The sequence below is a fragment of the Myxocyprinus asiaticus genome, chromosome 31 (assembly GCF_019703515.2).
Source record: "Myxocyprinus asiaticus isolate MX2 ecotype Aquarium Trade chromosome 31, UBuf_Myxa_2, whole genome shotgun sequence".
In the NCBI taxonomy this organism is placed as follows: Eukaryota; Metazoa; Chordata; class Actinopteri; order Cypriniformes; family Catostomidae; genus Myxocyprinus; species Myxocyprinus asiaticus.
Window position 1 is genome coordinate 17,933,201 of NC_059374.1, and position 23,894 is coordinate 17,957,094.

Sequence of the window (23,894 nt, forward strand, 5' to 3'; positions counted from 1 at the left end):
GATTATCTGGAGACAACAGAGAAGGAATTAGCTGCTAATCTGCTAGTGACCAAGGTGGACTTGGAGTGTGTCTGGGAAAAGTTGGAAGACCTTGAGAATCGTTTTTTCAAGAAATGCATCTTTCCCTGCTGGAAGCTGAAAAATTTCATTACATTGATAAGTAGAGTCATTACATTGATAAGTAAACATCTACAATTCAAATGCATTAAACAGATTAAAGATAAATTAGGAAGAGTCATTATTGTTTTAGCAGAAATTCTTGATTTTGGCTAATATTTACGCACCTAACACTGATGATCAGGGCTTTTTTATAGATCTTGAAGATCATGATATAATATTAGGAGACTTTAATCTTTTGATGGACTCAGTCCTTGATCATAGTGAAGCAAAAGTGTGCAAGCCCCCTAGAGCAACAGTGACACTTCACAGGATGTGTAAAAATCTTGGTCTTACAGATATTTGGTGACTTTTGAACCCAACTGGTAGGGACTATACATTTTTTCATGAGTCCATAAGATTTATTCTAGAATTGATTATTTTTATATCCAAGTCCCTCATTTCATCTGTTGTTGATTGACATTTTAGTCTCAGATCACACCCTGGTGAGTTTAGAGGTGTTGCCACATATGGAGAAAAATAAATCATATAGTTGACACTTTAATGTATCCCTTTTGCAAAATCCTGAATTCCAACAAATGCTAAAGGCTGAAATCAATGTTTATATGGAGACCAACTGGTCCTCAGTATCCACAGTGGGCGTGGCTTGGGAGGCACTTAAGGCAGTTCTTAGGGGTTGGATCATACAGTATGCCTCATTCATCAAAAGATCAAAAGCACGAGAACTCGTGGAGTTGGAAGGGAATATTAAAAGTGCAGAGGCAGAGCTGAAGTGCTGAATGTCGTCTGATGGCCTCAGAGATTTGACCCGATTGAAATACAGATATAGTACTATTTTGTCATGGAAGGTCAAGTTTTGGCTAGTCAGGGCAAGACAGTCATATTTTGAGTTGGGGGACAATGCAGGGAAGCTTTTGGCTAGATATATAAAGCAGAGAGAGTCTTTTTCTAACATTCCCTCAGTGAAATCTGCTGGTGGTGAAATATTTACCTCAGCCATTGTTATTTATAATGCTTTTAAAGAATTCTATCTTGATCTCTATAGTTCCATGTCTTTGTCTACTGATGAAGATATTAGAAACTTTGTGGAACCATTAGAACTTCCTAAACTGACGACTGAGCAAAACAATTTCTATGATAACCTTGGAGGAGTTTTTTAGATCTTATGCTACAGAACTGGCTCCACTTTTGTTAGAAGTTTATACGTGTAAAAAAAAAGGATAATTTTCTATCCGTTCCAGAGTGGAACTTCAATAAATTGCCCTTGAAGGTCTCTGCGTTGTTCTGTCTTTTCTGAGCGCTGAAGTAAAGCAATTATTGTTAATTCACACATTTGATTCCATTATTCACTTTATCTGACTCCAATTTTATATTGATCTGACTCCAATTTTAAGTTGACCTCTAATTTATATTTAAGCTCTAATTAATTTCTGATCATTCTTTTAATTTAACATTTTTAGGTTATTGATTACTCTAAATCCTTTTCTATTCATTGTCCTTTTGATCTTTGGAGACTTACGCCGGCCGTTATTAAATTACGTAAACCTCCCGAAAATGGATAGCCAGTTCCATTCTTAGTCAGCAGTTGTAGGGTTAACTAATATCGTCTGGTTTGGCTTGTCTCATAACCAGACGATATTGCCGCTTAGTCACGTACATACAACTTGCTAAGACGGGCGGTGAGCAGTGACTGAGAGTCTTTAAATGGCTTTCTCCTATATTAAAGCTCCAGTAATGATTTCAGAGGAATTCAGAATAAATCAAATAATAACAATTTATATGTCAGGTAGGATATAAAACATTGTTGCAGAAATTCAAATCAAAGCCAATTTCACATGATCAGAATAAACAAGCATTACCTAAAATAAAAGAAACATACCTGACAAAACTACATGCAGCGGTACAGCATGGGAGATCTGCATACAGATTCCCAGAGCTTCATGCCAACTTTCCTTAAATATCTAGACAGAATAAACATTGTGTACCAAATGGTATTATCCTTTGAACAATGATGATTTGGGGGTGAATGGGTTCTTGACTTCCTGGGGTTTAACCTTGTTAACATACAGGAGATAATTTCAATTGTAGGTCAAGGAGGGGGAGACACCTCCAGAATTATGCAGTATTTGGCAAAGACATTATAACTTTGTTACCATTAGTTTTATCAACATGGGAAAGAGACCACTATACCAGTCACACAGAGACCTCTTAAATGATATCAAACACATACAGTTGCATTCTTTGTTTTCATGGTGTTTGTTATATTTTTACATCCAGAGCTGATGAAGGGGAGAAGGGGGAGAGAGAAGGGGGGGTAGCAAGGTGATTTGCAATTTATCACACTGTGGTGATATTCAGGTGTAGATTTCAGCTTTTGTGAGAGAGTTCTATGATGTTGATTCTCACAGAGTTCTTTGACTTTTACCGGAAATGGCGCCTTTTGGTTGTAGACATTCTGGTGCCAGCCTTACATACGGAATCAATAAAGAATGGAAAGCTTCCTCCAACCATGACACAAGCTCGGATCAGTCTGATTCTTAAAAAGGACAAAGATCCAAGCGAGTGTAAGAGTTACCGTCCAATTTCCCTGATCCAGCTAGATCAAAATAAAAATTCTGGCTAACCGATTAAGTAAAGTTATGACATCTCTTATACATATAGATCAGGTGGGGTTTATTCGGGGCCGCAGCTCTTCTGATAACATTAGGCGTTTCATCAATATTATGTGGTCAGTGGCAAATGATCAGACTCAAGTCGCTGCCATCTCACTTGATGCCGAAAAGGTGTTTGATATGGTAGAATGGGATTATCTTTTTAAGATTTTGGAAATATACGGCCTATTATGTAAGGGTTGTTTCGGCTCATGAAACTCACCTGTGATTGGCTGGATGGTCGCTAAATCAGCCCAAAGTAACAAAACGCAAAGAATACTTCCTGTTAATTCAGAGTCTGGGGATCGGAGCTTTAACTTCTATCAAGACATTATGGGAGAAAGATTTAAACTTGATATCGGAGGAGGGAGTGTGGGCTAAGATTCTAAAAAACGTCAAGTCTGTATCTAGAGATGCAAGGGTGCGCCTTATGCAATTCAAGATTTTACATAGATTCTATTGGACCCGCTCTATATTGTATAGGCTTGGTCTTAAAGACACACCAACCTGCTGGCGATACCAATCAGAAGATGGAGACACAACCCATATTTTTGGGGGGTGTGTTAAGATACAAGAATTTTGGTTGAAGGTTCAGAGTTGTATGTGTGACGTTTTGGGCACTCAGATTTTTAATTTGGCCCAGACTCTGTATTTTGGGGGATAAACACATAAAAAAATTGGGTTCTGACCAGTATCATGATTGGCAGGCAAATTATTTTAAGGGGATGGAAGTCGTAAGGAGCGCCATCATTTCCGGAGTGGTGTGCGGAGATGGGGAGGGTGGCAGATTTCGAGGTGGTGGCAAGTAGAAGGCTGGGGTTTTGGGACTTGTTTGTTAGAAAATGGGGCAATTATTTAGCGTTTTTAGGGGACTCTCAGGGAGGGGATGTGGAGAGAGAAGTTTAATTTAATTATGTATAGTTTATATATATATATATATGTGTGTATTATGATATGTGACCTATATATGTGATATATATATATATATATGTGTTGTGTTTTTCTTTGTTGTGTATTTATGAATCAATAAAAAATTTTGCTCTAGGGGGCTTGCGCACTTTTGCTTCACTATGATCAAGGACTGAATCCATCAAAAGATTAAAGTCTCCTCCCAATATTATATCATGAGGGGTGCCAGCGGCTTGCAGCATCCCTTCAAGATCTATAAAAAAGCCGTGATCATCAACATTAGGTGCATAAATATTAGCCAAAATAAGACTTTGCCCCTGAATTTAAGCTAAAAAAATAATACTCTTCCTAATTTATCTTTAATCTGTTTGAGACATTTGAATTGTAGATGTTTACTTATCAGTGTAATGACTCCCCTGCTCTTACTCGAGCCAGCACTAAAGAAAGCATGCCCACCCCATATCCTCCCAAATTTTTCAGCTTCCTGCAGAGAAAGATGCGTTTCTTGAAGAAAAACTATATTGCTTACGCTTAAGAAGAGAAATAACCTTCCTTATTTTTATGGGGTGCCCCAACCCATTCACATTCCACGTGGAGAGAGACAATCCACTCATATTAACATTTGACATTTTGACATAAGAAAAAATAGATTGTGTGTCAAAAACAAGATTATAAAGACCACATTCCAACATTAGTGTGTCCATCAAACCCTGAACATCCCCCAAAACCAAACAAACAGAAAAAAGAAAAATGTGCATCCAACCCAACTGGCATCCATCCTTCCAACCTCAAACAGTCCATGCATGCCTATGAGAACCCCCGCGACAATTTTGCCATAAGATTACTCAAGTCCAGTGTTTCTATAGAAAGTTTGTGAGACAGAATTACACGGAAAAAGATAATCTATAAAACAAACTCCAGCCAATAGGCGGAATAAACACAAAGAGCATGTAGATTCATCAATAAAACTGTCCTGAAGGTGTGTTACTCTACAAAATAAACTCCAGCCACTAGGCGGAATCAGCACAAGAAGAGTGTGCCGATACCCCAAACAGTCAAGCGGATGTTCAGTGAGCTGGACCATTCGGCTGCAACATGAGTGCAACAAATGACTTAATCGCTCCAATGTCTCGCAAGAAATACTCCACAAAACAAACTCCAGCCAATAGGAGGAATAAGTGCAAAGAGTGCGTAGATTCATCCATAAAGCTGTCCTGAAGGTGCGTTACTCTACAAAATAAACTCTAGCCGGTAGGCAGAGCCAGCAAAAAAAAAAAAAAAAAACTCAGTTTCCTCAAAGAGTCAAGTGAATGTTCAGTGAGCCGATCTACTCGGCTGCAACGTTAGTACCACAATAACTTACTCACTTCACTGACTTTATGAAGGACATCGTTTGCTGTGGGCATGTGAATGTTTTACGGCCATCCTTAGAAACTTTTCTCAATTTGGCCGGGAATATCAGTGTAAAAGCAAACTTCCGTTAATGGAAAAGTTACTTGCATGCTGTGGTTCTTCCAAGAAAGCCTTCCTTTACACCTCACCTCACGTAAAACAAGATCTGTATCGGATGATCTCAGAAATTTGGCCAGAATTGGTCATGGCCTGTCTCCCTCTGCGGATCTCTGAGCTGGAATCCTGTGAGCTCACTCGATTTCCAGCTTATGGCCTGTTACGTCGAGCAGATTCGGAAGGAGCCCATCCAAGAATTGCACCATTTCCTAACCCTCTTCGGCCTCAGGAATTCCGAAAAAGCTGACGTTATTCCGCCGGCTACAGTTCTCCATGTCCTCCAACTTCTCCCAGACATGCTCGAAATCCACCTTGGTCGCTAGCCGATTAGCATAATTCCCTCTCTGATGACTCCAAATAATCAATCCGTTTCTTGACATCCCCCACTCTTGTAACCACCTCAGAGAACTTCGTCTCTATGGCAGTGATCAATCGACGTATCACAGCAAGATCCACCAAGTCAGCAACGACCTTCGTCAGCATTGCTGACATGCCCAGCATGTCTCCAGAGCTTAAGGATTTTGAATTTTTTGACGTATTGTTCTCCTAGAACAGTTATGGAACAGAGTGTATCGACGTTTTTTAACATTAAAAGTGTTAAAACTAGCAAAGCGCGCAGAGCACGCCGCTCACGCATCCGATCCTCCCATGGCATCATGTGACTCCCACTGATCACATTTATTAATGTTTAGAAATACTTAAAGGGTTAGTTCAGCCAAAAATTACAATTCTCTAATCATTTACACACCCTTATGCCATCCCAGAAGTGTATGACTTCCTCTCTTCTGCTGAACACAAACAAATATTTTTAGAAGAATATCTCAGCTCTGTAGGTCCATACAATGCAAGTGAATAGACCTTATTCACAGTAGCACCATCTTTGATTTTTAAATGGGAAATGGTAACGAGGCTTTGAGGCAAGGGCATAGCAGCCTTGGGGGACACATCCCCCACACTTTTCCAAGATAAACCCATACAGAGTCCAAATGATGGATTTATATACAATATTCTTTGCGTTTTGTTACTTTGGGCTGATTTAGCGACCAAAATTGGGGAGAAAATGGGGGAAAAAAAAGAAGAAAAAAAGAAAATTCTCTCATCATTTACTCACCCTCATGCCATCCCAGATGTATTTGACTTACTTTCTTCTGCTGAACACAATTTTTTTCAAAGATTTTTAGAAGAATATCTCAGCTCTGCAGTTCAATAAAATGCAAGTGAATGGTGAACAGATCTCAAAAAGCTCCACAAAGGAGATAAGGTCAGCACAAAAGTATTGTGGATACCATACAAAAGAATGGGGAGAGCCTTAAACTGACACCTACCTGTCGCAAAATCGTCCTTGACTTCCCTTATAAAACAGCAATTTTATCATTTTTCACTCCATACATAGTTAATTCCAAAAGGATTGTTTAGTGTAAAACATGTTGTAGATTGGTGGACAGGCAGTCAGTTTATTAAGTGATGAACTTTTTCTTCACAAAAGCAGTTTATTCAGCATACTGAAGCATTTTCTCCATAGATATCCATTGAAAAAGAACAGCCTCTTGTCTCCTTGCCAGTGTACCGCCCATAGAATGTCTATGGAACTACGCGTTATAGTACTCTATGCTAACCTTGTAGGCTCACACTTCAGATGGGCTCTGCCGCTAAATGCCACTATAGGTAGTGTAATCGAGCTTGAAAACCATGATAGCCAAGGAGACTACTGTCAAGATGTACAGTAAAAAAGGAGTTATATTTTGGTCTGTTCTCACCCAAAACCAACTGGATCACTTCAGAAGACATTGATTAAACCACTGGAATCTTATGGATTACTTTTATGCTGACTTTATCTGCTTTTTGGAGTTCTGGTCACCATAGAACTTATTCAAAGAAGCGTCATCTTTTATTTTTGAAGGGAATAACAACAAGGCTGTGAGGTAGACGTACAGTCTCTTCAAAGGGTTTTACTGCAGTTTAAAGTGTTTTTGGATCATTTCCTGGACAAAACATAAAAATATATTTTCAAGAACATTCAGTGGAAAAAAACTCCAGACACCATGAGCTGTGGAAAATCAGATGTGATCTAGGAGCTTTTTACTGCTTTATACTCTTCGTGCCATTGAAGAGCTGTAAGTCTATCCCTCAAAGCAGGGGCATAGCAGTCATTTTAAAAGTGATGGGGACACAGCAGCAGTAGGTGGCTTGCACAGACCCAAAACTTACAGTGCAGTATTAATATATTACACTATATATTAATATACGAGCATGATATAAGTATTATATTAAACCTACACTCACAAATCAGTCTCCTTTCATCGCAGACCGAAGAACGTCAGCAGTGTACAACATGCAAAAATGAAGTGACGTAAGGAACACATTTAGATGTCGCAAGTCCAGAACTGGACGAAAACCGCAATGCTTCTTTGGCACGAAGTATGTTGAGTAAATACCGTTCCTCTGACTGAGTGGAAGAACTTTTTCTATAGCTCCCTTCTACAACAGTGAACAAATTTTCAGAGAAAGAGCCATTGAACGGGTTATATCCTTGATAACTGTGGGAAGAATTCCTGAAAACATAGGAAGCCAGTGTCGGAACTGCAGAGTATATCCCCTGCTCAAAGTTGCCAGAACCCAGGGGTCTGACACAGAAGTTCTCCAATAGTTTAGATGTTGCAGAGAGAAACGACTGACTGCTGGCCCAAGCACTTCAGGGTTTGTGGCTTCTGCATTTAGCACCTGTGTGGGGACGCTGATGTGGTCCCCCCTGAGGCTGACGTGAAATGGGCAACAGCCCTGGGCCTTCTCAACACCCTGTGGATGCTGTGGGGCCTGAGGTTTGGAAGCAGTGTGGTGATGAAATAACTGCTCTGGTATCGGGTAGTGATGATGAGCTGGAGCTGGCGGTATCCTAAAAGTAGGTGCCCGTGGGTCCTGAGTCAGCTGATGGGAAGCTTCTGACAGCTTCATTCTCTTCTCCAATACCTCAGAGACATTGGGGCCAAACAGATGTCCTGGTACAATTGGCAGTTCTCTCAGGGTCTTTTTACAATTTTCAGGCAGCCTCACCTGAGCAAGCCATTCCTGGCGCCGTGCTGTTAGAAGGGTTGCTGAGAGTGTACCCAGCTCACGAGTCACAAGACCTATGGCCAACAAAGCCATCTGTAGAAACTGAGGCACAGAAGAATCTATATTTGACAACCCCAGTGTGGTGTTGCAGGCAAGAAGCAGCTGGCAGATAGTATTCTCTGCTCGAGTTATATAGGCTACTGACTTGTATGCCTTCTTAAATAGTGTTTCAATACGTCCACACTGTGCAATTGGACAGCGTACATTCCTCTTAATGCTTCATCGGGTGATGCCACTAAGGCTGCCGCCGGCTGTTCAATCTCTGGAGCCCACCCAACCCCTATGGAATCGGCCTCAGCTATTGAAGCTAGGGTACGGGCTGTCTTTGATCTCCTTCTAGGAACATTAGAACCTGTAAGAGCACTTGAAAACTCTGACACAAAGTCCTTACATGGTGACATGGTAAACATGTTTGTATCTGAGTATTGCCTGAAAAACACATTGACCTCAGCAGGTTGAACAGGTGTTTTGTCCAGGCCTAAACGTGCCAACAGCATCTGTTGTACTGACATAATATCATCCGAAGAGGATGGGCCCATCCCCGATGAATGAACAGAACCATCGCTCGAGTCACCTGCAACAGACCGGCTGGAGATAAACTTCTGAGAGGGAGGATGCATAGCGGCATCAACCAATTCATGTGGAGTTTGGAAATCACCCTTGTCCACTGGTGTGTTCCCAGTGGGTGCGGCCGATACTGGGTGTCGGAGAGTTGGAGAGCTGAAGATGCTTCATCTCTGCCATTTCTGATGAGAAATTTGCGACAGTCTTCGAGAGCAAATGTTCAGAATTGTCAGTTTGCGGCACAGGTTTCTTTTTCGGCGGCAGAGCGCCAGCCGCAGGACTGAATCATGTTGTGCGAGGCTAACAGGTGAACGAGGATCCAACTCAGCGATGCCAAGCTGCCTCTCTGATATCGGCAGCATACTACAGTGCAAACACGGATCCGTCAAAGCCTGTCTTAAATGCTGAATTCCTAAACACGATGGTTGTGTCCATCATCGGGAAGAAGCATATTCGGACACAGTTTACAACTCGATGGAAAGCCGGTGACAAGAGAGCCATGACTCTGAGGGCGGAGTCACCGTAGTCATGAGCGCTGGCAGCGACTGGGAAACGGCCTCCATGGGCATGGGCACTGGCAGTGATAGGGAAATGACCTCTGTGGTCGTGAGCAAGGGCAGTGACAGCTGAATGACCTCCATGGTTGTAAGCACGGCTAGTGATGGGGAACGACCTCCGTGATTGTGAGCATGGGCAGTGCTTGGGGAATAGGAGCCCTTCTTCTCTTCCGCTTCCGGACGGACATGAGCACAGCTGTGGAGACTCGGAAGGCAGAGCTGTGGGAGGCTCGATGAAGGAAGGCAGAGCCATGGGAGGCTCAAGGGGCAGAGCCATGGAAGGCTCGAGGGGCAGAGCCATGGTGCTGAAAACAACGAGGTAAGCTCCGTGGCCATCAGAGCAGGCAGAGGCGTAAAAATGGCCTTCATGGCTGAGAGAACTGATAGGGTAGGAGCACTGGGTTCATTCTTATATGAAGGGAAAAACTCTCCAGAGTGATGTTGATATATTCCCTCCATGTGAGTTCTCCCATCTCTGGTAAGTCTACATTGCGGTGGTAATTCAAACCGATCCAAAAAATAGATTTTTAGGTGTGAATCACCATAATTCAATCAGCTCGCAATACCCCAAAAGCGAGCACAGTAATCCACAAGAGGAATGTCGGCCCGAGACAGTTAAAAACATTCAGCTACTAGATCCATTTTGGGTCAGTCTTTCTGTAACGAGGCAGGCGAGGGTTAAAGATCTAAATGCAGCTTTTAATCAAACAATAGGGTAAACAAAGTAACTCAGAACATAAAGAGACAAACACAGGGAACAAGGCACAGAGCATAACAGAACACATGCAAAGACTGACCAAGAAACCAGGGGAAACAAGGGCTAAAATACACAAGGGAAAACAAGGGAACGAGGAACACCTGGAGAAACAATCAGGGTAAACCCATCATAAAATGAAACTACAAAGGACTACAAAACTAACACAGGAAAAAGTAACGGGGAACTAAGCAACAAGAATTTCAATATAAAAGTCTAGGCACAAACAGGGAATATGTGACACCTTCATAGAAACAGCCCAAACTTCCTTTACTAGTTTGCTTATTGGAGTAGATAAAATGCATCTGTGACAGTGGGTGAGTGATCTAGAAAAAAAAAAAAAACTTTTTCATGATCATAACGTGGATTTTTTTCTCACAGAATTCATAAAATACAATGACAGAGCGTACTAAGGGTTAATGAAGTGATGCTCATTTTTGTCCAGTCCTCTTAAAAAATGCAATTCACACAAAACATTTACTTGAAAACACCTTTTCTATGATGAGCATATTTCCAGCTTCTGAGTTTAAAGTTATATTGATATTTCTTCTGAGGCTTAAATTAAAAAATGTCATGTGGTGTCCAGAGACAATAAAAAAATTTAAAAAAAAAGTCAAAGTCTCATTAAAAGCTAAAATAAATGTTGGCATGACTAGTGCAGAATAATCTGTTATTGTTATTTAAAAAACAAAAAAACAGTTGTGTTCTTAAATATTATTCATATTTAAAAATTCTTTTGTCCACCAAATCAATGTCACTGGGTGAAACCAACATGGTAGCAATTTTGTTGTTGACCATAAAAAACAATACAGAGCGGACACCTTTAGACCCTCAAGACTGAGCGTGAAGTTTAAAAAACATCTGATATTTATTTTTACATTTTAATGAAAAGGCACATTTTGTCATGTGGTGGAGCCCTGAAAACTTCTTGATATTCTTAACTCAAACATTCATAATATTTAGAAAAAATATTTTGTTACCTTGAAATTTTTTTTTGAAAACTTTTTGGAAATTAATTATTAAGTTGTTTATACTCTCATGTATTCAAGGTGCAATGAAAGAATTATAATACTTTTTATTTGATGGTTACAGCACATGACAATTTTAAAGGTTTCATTTTTTTTTTTTTTTTTTTTTTTTAGAAAATGCTATAAAGTTTTTCAAAAATATGTGAAACCAAATTGGACACAAAGATTACATTTCTGAGAACATGACAAGCGTTTTAATCTAAATTTTGAAAAGTTGTCTCATTTTAACACCTTGGACATCCTTATTTACCAATGACCCATAAGTATTAGACACCATTCCCTTTGATTTTTTTTTACAAATCAACCACTGTTTATACTCCATGACAGTTATGCATTTCAATATATTGTGATGAATCCCATGATGAATCACAGGATACATAGGAAGTGCATTCTCATTGGCTAGATTCTCACTGGTGATAGAACGTCATTGGCGAGATTATTCATTGACAGAGAAGGGCTCGCAGTGCAGATATATCACTGCAAAGTGAAAAGTTAAGCCCCATTACAAGACAATCAGCTGTCCAACTTGCATTATGGATCGTTGGAAAGGCAGAGTTGCTCTTGTCACTGGTGCTTCAGTGGGAATTGGGGCTGCAATCGCAAAGTCTCTTGTCCAGCATGGTATGAAAGTGGTCGGCTGTGCCAGAAACCTGCAACAAATAGAGGTAATGTACCATGCAGCAAACAAACTGACAAAAAAGTTAGCTATGCAGCTATAGCAGAGAAATTAAACTTAGTGTATAATGCTGCATATAACCAGCTTGTGAGAAATACATCGTAAATATATAGTATATCCATAGACAAGTAGATGAAGAGTGAAATATATTGGCAGGAAAGTAAACAGAAAGTGCTCAGTGGTGGTACATTTAAACAAGCCTTGCTGAAATCTCAAAGTATTATTTTGTGTTGTAGAAATTATCAGCAGAATGTGTCAGTAGTGGATTCAGTGGAACTCTGATTCCATACAAATGCGATCTGTCTGTAGAAGAGGAAATACTATCCATGTTTGCCTCAATCAAAGTTCAACATCAGGGCATTGACGTGTGCATCAATAACGCTGGCTTGGCTCTTCCAGAGCCCATATTAAGTGGTAAAACCAGTGGCTGGAGGACTATGATGGATGTAAGTAACTCACAGAATAAACAACAAGCTTCCAGTTTATGCCTCATTCACACTGACAGCGATTTTGTTGCTGGATGTTGCCTGGTTTTCTAGTTGGTTTTGATGCCGCTGGATATCTTGACGTATTGGTGGGCTGCTCAGCTGCCCATAGTTTTTTCAAATCTGATCACAAATTACATGTATAAAGTGATACAGTGCTTAACCACTTTTTCAACAGCCTTGGTTCCGGAAGTATTTTTCCCATTCATTCATTTTTCCAATAGGCATTTCTTAAAATCCCTCATAAGAGTTCTAAAGCCCAGTTCACACTGTACGATTTTTGCAATGATTCTGCAGCCTGAGACAAATTTCAGGAATCCTAAGGGATTGGTTTTATGAATACTAAAGATTCTGACATTCTACTCCCATGGCATACTGTTTTTGGCATACTATTTATAAGGGAAGTATGGATATTTGGACGCAGTGAGTGAGTTGGCTGTCATTGCAACTCTTATTTAGCGCACTTTGTTGGTGGCGATTCTCTGATTGGTGGATCTTTCGCTACATGATCATGGGTAGTGTAGTTCTTCATCAGGAAATCTGCACTATTAAACACAAATTCTAAAAATGAAGTTTAAATAACGCAGACTAATATGGCTTCAACAGAAGCCTATACCATCGATTAACAACTTCGCAGCTCACTGTAGCTCTGTCTTTAAAGGTTAGGGTTAGTTATAAGTTATCTTTAAAAACAGAACAGTAAAATCTCTATCACATTATACATTAACTTCTTTGTTTTGCCTGCACTCGACTACAGTATCTCACAAGAGACAGATCACATGAGCTCCACTTTCTTTTCTTCCATAGATGAAGTTACTGTTTACAAACAATGCTGTTTGTGGTGTTGAAACACCCCATTTCTGAACGATTATTGGAGATTTGGGTTTTTTTAAAGCTGAAGTATGTAATTCCTGCAACGCTAGCGCCTCGAATGGAATTGAAAAAATACCAAAAAAATATTTACAGAGTTTTCTGAATACGACCCTCGTCTGCTGTTGTTCAAACAGTCAGATAGTCTCACCCCCAACTCACGCCATTGGTTGAGTAATGTTGTTGGGTCAGGTCTAAGCAGGTCGCTCAACAAACATGGGAATTTTTATAGTGCCACAGAGACACAGTGTTTACAGTTTTCGATAGGGTTGGGGCGATATATAGAATTTTTATATATCGCAAACCAAAAAAAAATGACAAACCATATCGTGGCGTAATTCAATATTTCGAAATTTGCAACATTGTTTTCTGTCCATGTGATCATAAATTAAATAACCTGTCAAACATCTCTCTATCACTTGATTTTACCCTTACTGGGCTTTTTTCTACACTGTTTACAGGGTTCACACAAGGTCCTAAAAGTGTTTGAATGTAGCATTTAGAACTTTAAGAACTGGAATACCTGGAAAATCGCCTTGTTTTGATGAAAAGTGCTTGATATTAAAGCGGATCGTTTCCTCCGTGTAAAGTGTGTCCATCAAAGATGAGGCACACTCCACTTTCACTGAATAATGTGTCTTATTATCTTTTCAGTTCATTACAGTCAGATAAAAAAGTAAAAAAGAAATATTAATATTAATCTCACGCAGCATGGATGCGCTAAAGAAACCCAGAGATTCTCATTGATGTTCGCTGAATCGGATCACTGTGAGCTGCTCGTTGAACCCTTAAAGTGACAGTAACCCTTTTAGCATTTCTTATAAAAATGAATGTAAACTCATTGTTATTACTTGTATATTGTGCACATTATTTCAAACAGTTATAGCTCATTATTATTATATACAATTTAAGGATGTAATATTAATTAATATAATGTAGAATTTCTGTATTTTTACAAAGTTAAATTTGTATTATAATAATGATGACAAACAAATTATTTAAAAGATAAATATACACTTTCATATACTTTTTTCAGGACAGGTTCTGTTCAGTTCTATCACTTGCTCTGCACCTGATCAGCCTGAATGTAGCTCACTATTTTTGAAAGTAAAAAACAGAGAAAGGTATTATTAAGCTGAACATTTATATTGTGTATTAAAGAACTTTCTGACGAGAAAGTATAATGAGCATTTTGCTCAAACATTTTTTCAGAAAACAAACTTTTTTTTTGTAATATTTTGTATGTCGAATCGAGATTAAATTGAATCGTATCGTATCGAACCGAATCGTGACATAACCATATCGTCCCATCCCTAGTTTTCGAGAAAATAAATCTATGAATGGCTTACTTATAGTTGTCTCAGGATATTAAGTTGGGATGGAAGAAAGTATTTTAACACCAAAACATTTACATACTTCAGCTTTAAATTTCCATCAGGATCAGTGTATTAGGACAATCTCAGGGTTTTACATAAATAATTGATATTTCTCAGATCCGTTATTGTTAGTGCATCTGTTCAAATAAGATCCACTTACACTGCAGCTGTTGTTGGTAGATTTTACATTTTCTTGAAGAAATCCCACAAAAACTGTTTTTAATTTCCAGAGTGCAATCGCTGTGACAGGTATGAGGTCAAACATGATCTAACAATGATCTTATACCACCATGTAAGATCTAACAGGACGAATGGGAGCCAGTCTCCACCACCGCAGCACATAGGCTATTGTTTGTGAAAGGATATGCAAATAAAAATACTTCTAAAATTATGTTTTTGCATTTATTTTGACTGCAGTAAGTAACTTGTTCAATCAAAACCAGCTGTTTAAATTTACCAGAGGGCACTGTACTGTAAATAAGTACAACAGTGAATAAAAATTTAAATGGGAGAAAATTCAAGATTAAAAAATGTCACATTTTGCAGGTGAATGTCACTGGACTGTCAGTGTGCAACCGTGAGGCTTACCTGTCCATGAAAGAGAGAAATGTCGATGATGGCCATATCATTAATATAAACAGGTACAGAAATGTTTTATTGGATTTTTAACCTGCATTCATGTTTATGTCCAGACACCAAACGATTAAATACCTTAAAATATGTATTTCAGCATGTGTGGACACAGAGTCGTGCACAATGCTGATGTACACTTCTACACTGCTACCAAATATGCTGTGACAGCTCTCACAGAGGGCTTGCGGCAAGAGTTACGGGAGGCCAAGACACACATACGTGCCACAGTAAGCGCAAACCAACAGCTGTTTTCAATGAAGACTTTAAAATAACATGATCATCATCATAATAAAACATGTCCAAAGACTAATATTTCACTAATAAAGCTCCTTCTTTAATAGTGTATATCTCCTGGTTTAGTGGAGACACAGTTTTCCTTCCGGCTCTTTAGTCACGACCCAGAAAGAGCTGCTGCCACCTATAAAAGAATAAAGGTAAAGACACATAGTGATTTTTTTTTTTTTTGTTTTTTTGTTTTTTTGTAGGTTATTGTTTACTTCTTCAAATATTTAAATGTCCTATTTACAGTGTTTAGAAGCAGGTGACATTGCCAGCGCTGTTGTGTATGTCCTTAGCGCTCCTCCTCACGTCCAGGTAACCATGGTCCAACAGTATTGTTTTGATATTTATTTTGCTATTTAATTGGCTGGAACAAAAAAAGATAAGTGTCGGTAAGTGTTCATTTATAAAGATGTCAATTTGAGCAGTGTGCAGTGTGTTTGTCCAGTTAGAAACTTGACAATTTAAAGTTTGAATTTTATTTATTATTCACATAATGTTTTATTTTTATTTTTTCACCTTCTGTAGATTGGTGACATTCAGATGAGGCCTGTGGAACAGTTGACATAACCGGAGCAGAAAAACAGTATAAAGCACCTGCAACTTCTTGATCATCATTATAAAGACTCACAGACATATTACTATATTATAAACAGAATTGTCAATAATGACAAGACTGTCTCCATGTAATCTTACTTTGTTGTAAACAATAATTATCAAGTCTAAATCTTCTGAAATGCAATTTTTAATGAAATGCAAATGGCTCATAATCAGAACAGTACTGTGTCTTGGCTCTTTCCAGTGTTGTAATGAATTTAAAATGCAGAATTATAATGGGAATGAAGAATGCAGAATCAGTAAAAAAAATATTATGCTTTACATCACGAACGTTTAAATGCGAACAAAGAACGAGTGAAGTGGAAATGTGTTGCTTCTTTATACAAATGTTACATCAGCTCTGAATTTGCCTCTCAACAAACATTTTCTGGAAAAAAGGATTTTCTGTGGAGGGTCACCATTGACATTGCATTTATACCCAGGGTTGTAATCAATCTGTGCCTTAAAAACAGCTCTTTTTTATTTTTTATTTTTTATTTTTAAGGAATGGACTTCAGTAGCATAAAATTGTGGACAGTTTAAACAGGCTTTTCTACTTCAAGTGTACATGATGAAACTTTCTGGTTTTCTTCAAATGTGCTGTTGAATAGAGAACTGACAGCATTTATTGTAAAAAGAAAAAGAATAATAAAACAAAACCTTAATACATTTTATTACCTCACAAACACTTACGCCTATCCAGATCCAGAAGTCTTTCATAAATATTGCACAAAGGTAAAAGTCACATAAATGGACCATGTGCATATGTTTCAGGGTGGAATGTAGAGATTAACCGAAACTGAATTATGCTAAAGAATGAACACTTTCTGACAGGGCTTACCACCTGCTGTCATGGCTGGAATAATTTGCAGAATAGGAAGTGCATTGCTGTTGGCTAGAATCTCAGTGAGTATTCATTGGCAGTGGAGGGGTTGCAGTACAGATCACTGCAAACTGTTAGCTGTTGATCTGTTGGAACTTTGTGAGAGTAACGTATGCATCATTGGAAAGGCAGAGTTGCTCCTGTCACTGGTGCTTCAGTGGGAATCGGAGCTGAAATTGCAAAGTCTCTTGTTCAGCATGGTATGAAAGTGGTAGGCTGTGCCAGAAACCTGCAACAAATAGAGGTAATGTACCATGTCTCTGAAAGATTTATTTTATTAAGTGGGGGTGTGGGCTTACATGCTGTATATAAATTGTTTAATTTGCCACGTCTTCTTTTCTTTTTGCTGTTATACTTTGTTATTCATAACTTTCCATAATTCTCAAATAGATCAGAAAGGCACATTAGTGATTTTTTTCTCTTTCAGGGATAAAGTGAAGACTATATATTTTTATAATCTAATAAATATTTTTATAATGTCTTTTCCTCACACAAAGCTTTCATATTGCCTCTGAAGACTTAGAATAGAGCACCCAAATCAAGATGTATTGTTTTGTACAAATTATGACTTAAATTTCTGTCTGTTCCTCAAACAACACTATGCATTGTAGTGCAAGTTGTATGGACCACTTTCGTCATGAGGATGGAGTTCTTAATATTGGCAGAAAAACCTATATTCTATTCTGTGAACTGAGTCACAGGAACAAAAAATATGTTGGGTTAAATAAGCATAGCAGAGAAGATTAAGTACTTTCTACATTAAATAAGTTAGTTTAAGTGTGAACTTAACTCTTAGTGTGAACTAAATTCAACATTCAAACCTGCAAAAATGAATACTCTAGCTTAAATGTAAATATTGTTTTTGATTGTTTGTTATTTTCACGTGTCATCGTATATTAATCCAAATGTAGAAAACCTTGTCATATTTATTTGCTAATTTGAGTAAAATTCACAGGTAAATAAGATAAGTAAATTTTACTTAACTTTTCGAAGCTGGTGTTCCCAGCATGCACTGGGCTTGAATAATCAATGAGCTTGCATGGTTTCATTGTTTGCTAGTTTATTTGCACTGTTTTTATTGTTACAGTTTATTTTGTTGTTACATTTGGTAACTTCTTGTTTTATGCAGTCTTAAGTTCATGTTCTACTCAAAATTACCCGATCATTATCAAAACAAATTATCTGTTGAGGGTTAGGTCATCGTCACCGTCATGGTATTTTGTGCCCCATGTGTTAAAGTCTGTGTGCGCAGCTTTACGTCTTATTTTAAATGCCAATAAAGCAGATTGATGTTGTCTTACAGAGTGCATAGCAATCCAAAGAGATAGTTCAACCAAAAATGAAAATGATCTCATCATTTACTCACTCTCATGCCATCCCAAATGAAGATTTTTGGAAGAATATCTCAGATCTGTAGGTCCATACAATGCAGGTGAATGGTGACCAGGCCTTTGAAGTTCAGCATAAAAGTGATCCATAAGACTCTAGTGGTTTAATCAACATCTTCTGAAGTGATCCAGTTGGTTTTGGGTGAGAACAGACCAAAATTTTACTTTTTTTTCATTGTACATCTTGACAGCACTCTGTTTGGCGATCATGATTTCAAGCTCGATTATACTTCCTATAGTGTCATCTAGTGCTCTGTGCATACGTCAAGCACTAAGAAGTGTAATCGAGCTTGAAATCATGATCGTGCCTAGAGACTGCCATGCAGGATGTGAGGAGCAATATTTTGGTCTGTTCTCACCCAAAACCAACTGGATCACTTCAGAAGACATGGATTAAACAACTGGAGTTTTGTGGATTATATTTATACTGACTTTATTTGCTTTATGGAGCTTCAAAGTTTTGGTCACAATTGACTTGCATTGTATGGACCTACAGAGCTGAAATGTTCTTCAAAAAAATCTTAATTTGTGTTCTGCAGAAAAAAGAAAGTCATACACATCTGTGATGGCATGAGGGTGAGTAAATGATGAGATCATTTTCATTTTTGGGTGAACTGTCCCTTTAAGCTTCCCTATGGGAGGCTTCTGTGTGTCATGTACTACATGATTAAACCTATGTTTGAAAAGAAAATTCAAAACGTGTCATGTTCAAATAAGATGTTTATTAAAATTTTACTACATGCATATCATATTTGTAACTGAAAGTTACTGAATTTACTAAAATGTTTAAGTTCAACTGACTCACTTTAATCAATATAATGTAATAAAGTTAAGTGGATTTTAATTAGTTTTATACCATTAAGATTTACTTAGAAAAACAGTGTGAAATCTTACTTGTAATTTTTTTCAGTTGCAGGATTTTTTATTAGTTTGTTGTAATGCTACAACTTAACTTTAGATCCCTTTGTTTATTATTGGTAAGAAGCCCATAGTGATTTTGTGTGCTGACAAATCTATTTCACACATTTTCTTGCATGCTTTGTTATTGTTTGCTATCCCTTTGCCAGTGGTTTTGAGCTTTGTATTCTTCATGTTATGTAAATCTCAAAGTACTCTTTTGCAGAAATTAGTGACTGAATGCGTCAGTAGTGGATTCAGTGGAACTCTGATTCCATACAAATGTGATCTGTCTGTAGAGGAGCAAATCATATCCATGGTCACCTGGATCAAAGCACAAATTCAGGGCATTAATGTGTGCATCAATAATGCTGGCTTGGCTCTACCAGAGCCCATTTTAAGTGGGAGAACCAGTGGCTGGAGGACTATGATAGATGTCAGTAAATCACGGAACAAAAAAGCAGTTATTTCTTATCTGCCAACATCCAAAAAGAGAATGATGGTGGTCACCTAAAATGTCCTATATTGCAGGTGAATGTCATTGGCCTGTCAGTGTGCACCCGTGAGGCTTACCTCTCCATGAAAGAAAGAAATGTTGTTGATGGCCATATCATTAATATTAACAGGTACGGAAATGTTTAATTGGGCATTTTATCTGCATTCACATTTCTGCCTGTAAAGGCAGCAAAGCATTCAATATCTTAAAATGTGTGTTTTAGCTTGTGTGGACACAGATTTATGAACGTCACTGATATACACTTTTACTCGGCAACCAAATATGCAACACAGAGGGCTTACGGCAAGAGTTACTGGAATCCAAGACACACATATGTGCCACAGTAAGAGCAGGCTAATCAGTTACAATACTGAGAGATGATATGTAGCCATAACCAAACATGAACAGCTGAAAACTGTTTTGGATGATGAATTTTATTAAAGCAATATGATTATTGGCACTGCGAATGCTTTTTCTTTGAGAGAGTATATCCTCTGGTATTGTGGAGGCAGAGTTTACCTACCGACTCTTGAGTCACGACCCGGGAAAGGCTGCTGCTACCTATAAAAGTATAAAGGTATTGAATATAACCAACATATACCAACATATCCATTGAAGTATAGAGCAAATTAAAGGTCCTTGTTAACATATCTAAATGTTTAAATGTCATGTTTACAGTGTCTAGAAGCAGATGACATTGCTATTGCAGTGATGTATGTCCTAAGTGCTCCGCCTCTAGTCCAGGTAAGTATGGTCTAGTAAAGACTATTGCTATGCTCTTTATGTTTGCTGTCTCTCAGACATTGGCCTAGTTATGAGGTAAATGGAATATTTTGGTAATAAGAAATGAGCATTAGTGGCTCGGCCAAAAAAATAAGAAACACAACATAAGAATCAAATCTGTGTTCTTGTTCCATTTATTATATAGGATCTATTATATTATCAGTTTGTGCAGCAGGGGGATTAATGTTTTTATTTTTTTTAGATAGCAATTTTATTTAATGCTTAAATATTATTGTTTATTTTATTTTGTCTTCCCCTTTTGTAGATTGGAGAACTTCAGATGCTACCTGTGGAACAGATGTGATAGATGCATGAACAGATTGACAGGGCAAAGTGTCCCTAACATCATGACCATCATCTTAAAAGTAAATAAAATGGTTGAAAATGCAGTTTATGGAGATGAGACATGTCGTAATATAATTTGAAATAATAACATTTATAAATCTTGTGTAATGCATTTTTTTACTCTTCCTTGTTTTATCATAAAGTTTACAATTGTATAATTATTATACCATATTATACCTGTTGAAATGTTAGTAGGAAGAACTGAAATTAGAATTTGAACAGTTGACATAAATACTTTTGCTAACTTCAGAATGCACAATCAGTTTTAAGTAAATCTGAGGTTTCTTGTTTAAAACGACATCCTTTTTGACTTCACGTGCCTCATACTGTTACATTTAGCATTGCCTCTTGTGTTTATTATACATAGACAGGAAAAAAGGATCAACAGTGCAGTTATATCCATGACAATGGATGTACTGTAATTCTTATAAGTCATTATAGCCCTGACAATGACCCAGTTTGTGCCTTAAAAAATAACTCTTAAGTTTGTGTTCTTTCTTCTTAAAGTGTGTGTGATTAAATTAACAAAAGGCTTCTTACCTGTTCTAGTTTTCTTTGAAATCAAGAGTGACAACTGCTGAATAAAGTAAAGTGCTATTCTGCTCACTACAATTGTACAGAGTGGTTATCTGAGTTACGGTAGCCTTTCTGTCAGCTCGAACCAGTCTGGCCATTCTCCGTTGACCTCTCTCATCAAGAGATGAAGCAGAACTGCCGCTCACTGTTTTTTTTTTGTTTTTTTGGCCACTATTCTGAGTATACTCTAGAGACTCACATTTTTTCCCGATTCTGATGGCTGATGTGAACATTAACATCATGGTGCCATGTTTACCCCAAATGCACAATTGGCATCTCAACAAAAATTACCTAGCAACCAGAAATGTTCCAAAAATGTGTTTGAGGGCAGTGAGAGAAGCATGAAGTGCCCATTGTTTTGCTGTAGCAGTGTGCCAAAAGAAAACATGACTATCAAAGGGAGGCACAGAACATTATCATTAACCCTTCACTTTAAAATAAACATTGCCAGAAGAGTTCAATTATTCAGGACATACCTACTAGACCCCCTTTAGGTGTTTTTAACAAAAAATATAGTTGTTCTTACACACAAACAAAAAAGCATTTGATCTAATGTACTTAAAGTGTATATATTACATTGTACCTACATTAAAGCACTTTTATGTATGTACATCTGTATTTACAATTGACCCTACCCCAATCTCAGTAGTAGCAATTGTGAATCTCATGAGATTTTCACAGAATAACATATTTTTACACAATAAATACATTACTCTCTCTCTCTCTCATATATATATATATATATATATATATATATATATATATATATATATATATATATTAAATGCTTAATTTTCTTAATGTAAGTACTGTACATAGATAAAGATGCCTGATATAATGTTGGACCTACCTACAGAATGTTGCTCTTGCAACTTCATATTTTCATATTGATTCTGGTTCCTCTGCGGTCTTTAGGTGACCCCTTGCATTTCAACTCAGCATGTGAACACGAATGTGCAGTTACTCAGCAAAAGCCTCTTGTTCTCATGGGAACATTAGCCCGTCCTCTTAACTCTATTTCCATGACGTAACAGCACGTAACAATGTGAAATCAATAATGAATTGTCTTTTATACTTTGTAAGTGATACTATTGTACTGTTTTGGAATGTATATCATTTCATAATGCCTACACCCTCTGAATACTTGATTATTATTCTTTGTATGAGAACCGGGAAACTGGTATGAGACTCCACATTGTTTTCATGTGCTTTTTCTGAAAATGCTGAGTACAGTAGGGTCATAGAGAAAGAAGTTGGTGATGCAAAATGGTGTGATGTTCGACTGAGACCAGAATATGAATAAAACTGGGTGGTCCATCATTTGAATAATGAAAATCCCATGTTAGTCACCCTTCAATATAGCCAACTAAGATTTATTGCCGTTTTTCTTTGAAAATCTTACATTTTCAAGAGAAAGTGTTGCATTTAGGTGATATTTCACCAGCTAAAACAAAGCACCAATTCCGGGCCCCCCGAAAATTGTTTGCACACTGTTGGACACTTAAGTCACACTTAAAAATGTAATTGCATTAGATAACCAAAATATCAAAGCAAGTGTCATCTGTAAAAAGTGATGCTATAGCTTTTCTTAGAACTAACTTCACTTTTCTGAACCATTTTTGCAATTACTTTTAACCAATTCACACACGTGTATTTCAGCACATTTGACAATCAGAAAGTGTCCATATACTTTTGTCTTAATTTTCAGCAGTTTATCAATTCGTTCAGAATTTAAAACCAAAACTAACCAAACTTATTTTTGTGATTTTGTTTAATTAGCTTAAAAGTGTGTTTGTGCTTTCTTTCAAATGAATGCCACTTGGTATACCAATTTGTCACCCAGTGAATGGCATTTATACATTTTTAAATTTTACTTAAGTGTCCAAATACTTTTTGGCGACACTATTTGACTGAAGATAAATGTCAAAACCTCTGCATTAAATAATTTAGAATATTCAAAACCTGCTACTCCATATTCATTATTGTAACACTCAACACTGTGACTTAAATCATTTACATCAAATAGGACCTACATCTTATGCTAATTTCCCCTGCTCACACATACTTCAAACTGATTCTGCGAAGGCACCTTCCAACAAGAGCATGTGAGGGTCAGCTGATGGAAGATTTGAGCTGAGTGTTACAATACTCATTTAAAGTTGGAGGGTGTGTGAAGCACCTAAACCAGATTATCCTTTGAGAAGAATGTGACCCCATTCTACTTGGTGCCTTAAGTCCCCTAGCAAGGACCTAGCAAGGCCAAAGTCTCCCTGCTAGAACAAAGGCCATCCTAAATGGACTCAATGCACTGCAGATACTTGGCTTGGTTTCTTTACAGTAAGAGGAGGGAAATACCATAAATAATCAGGTTACCTGTGAGTACACTAAATGCACACCATTTAGTAAAAAC

General features: G+C 37.7%; 1 protein-coding gene, 1 long non-coding RNA gene and 1 pseudogene across 3 annotated transcripts; 2 read left to right on the top strand and 1 right to left on the bottom strand.

The window, feature by feature from the left end:
• Positions 1–11,642: 11,642 nt before the first annotated feature.
• On the top strand, positions 11,643–16,785 carry LOC127422492 (dehydrogenase/reductase SDR family member 11-like). 2 transcript variants are annotated; one of them, XM_051666055.1, is made up of 7 exons: positions 11,647–11,865; positions 12,113–12,322; positions 15,154–15,248; positions 15,338–15,467; positions 15,582–15,674; positions 15,769–15,834; positions 16,048–16,785. In XM_051666055.1, the coding sequence occupies exons 1-7, from the start codon at positions 11,734–11,736 to the stop codon at positions 16,087–16,089; spliced, it is 768 nt and encodes a 255-aa protein (XP_051522015.1). In that variant the 5' UTR covers positions 11,647–11,733; the 3' UTR covers positions 16,090–16,785. The 2 variants fall into 2 exon arrangements, with proteins under 2 accessions (XP_051522016.1, XP_051522015.1); XM_051666056.1 differs by lacking the exon at positions 15,769–15,834 and having other exon boundaries at positions 11,643–11,865.
• Positions 16,786–16,934: 149 nt separating this feature from the next.
• On the top strand, positions 16,935–20,951 carry LOC127422493 (dehydrogenase/reductase SDR family member 11-like; annotated as a pseudogene).
• On the bottom strand, positions 17,094–22,427 carry LOC127422494 (uncharacterized). Its single transcript, XR_007894179.1, has 3 exons — positions 22,331–22,427; positions 20,304–20,337; positions 17,094–17,228 (listed from the first exon to the last, which is right to left on the bottom strand). It is a non-coding gene; the product is annotated as an uncharacterized LOC127422494 (long non-coding RNA).
• Positions 22,428–23,894: the final 1,467 nt, after the last annotated feature.

Bases quoted from the DNA above. Each gene is read 5' to 3' on its own strand.
- LOC127422492 (XM_051666055.1), top strand. From the start codon at position 11,734: ATGGATCGTTGGAAAGGCAGAGTTGCTCTTGTCACTGGTGCTTCAGTG. The intron at 15,468-15,581 runs GTAAGCGCAAAC...CTTCTTTAATAG, and splicing joins AGACACACATACGTGCCACA to TGTATATCTCCTGGTTTAGT. The intron at 15,675-15,768 runs GTAAAGACACAT...TCCTATTTACAG, and splicing joins CCACCTATAAAAGAATAAAG to TGTTTAGAAGCAGGTGACAT.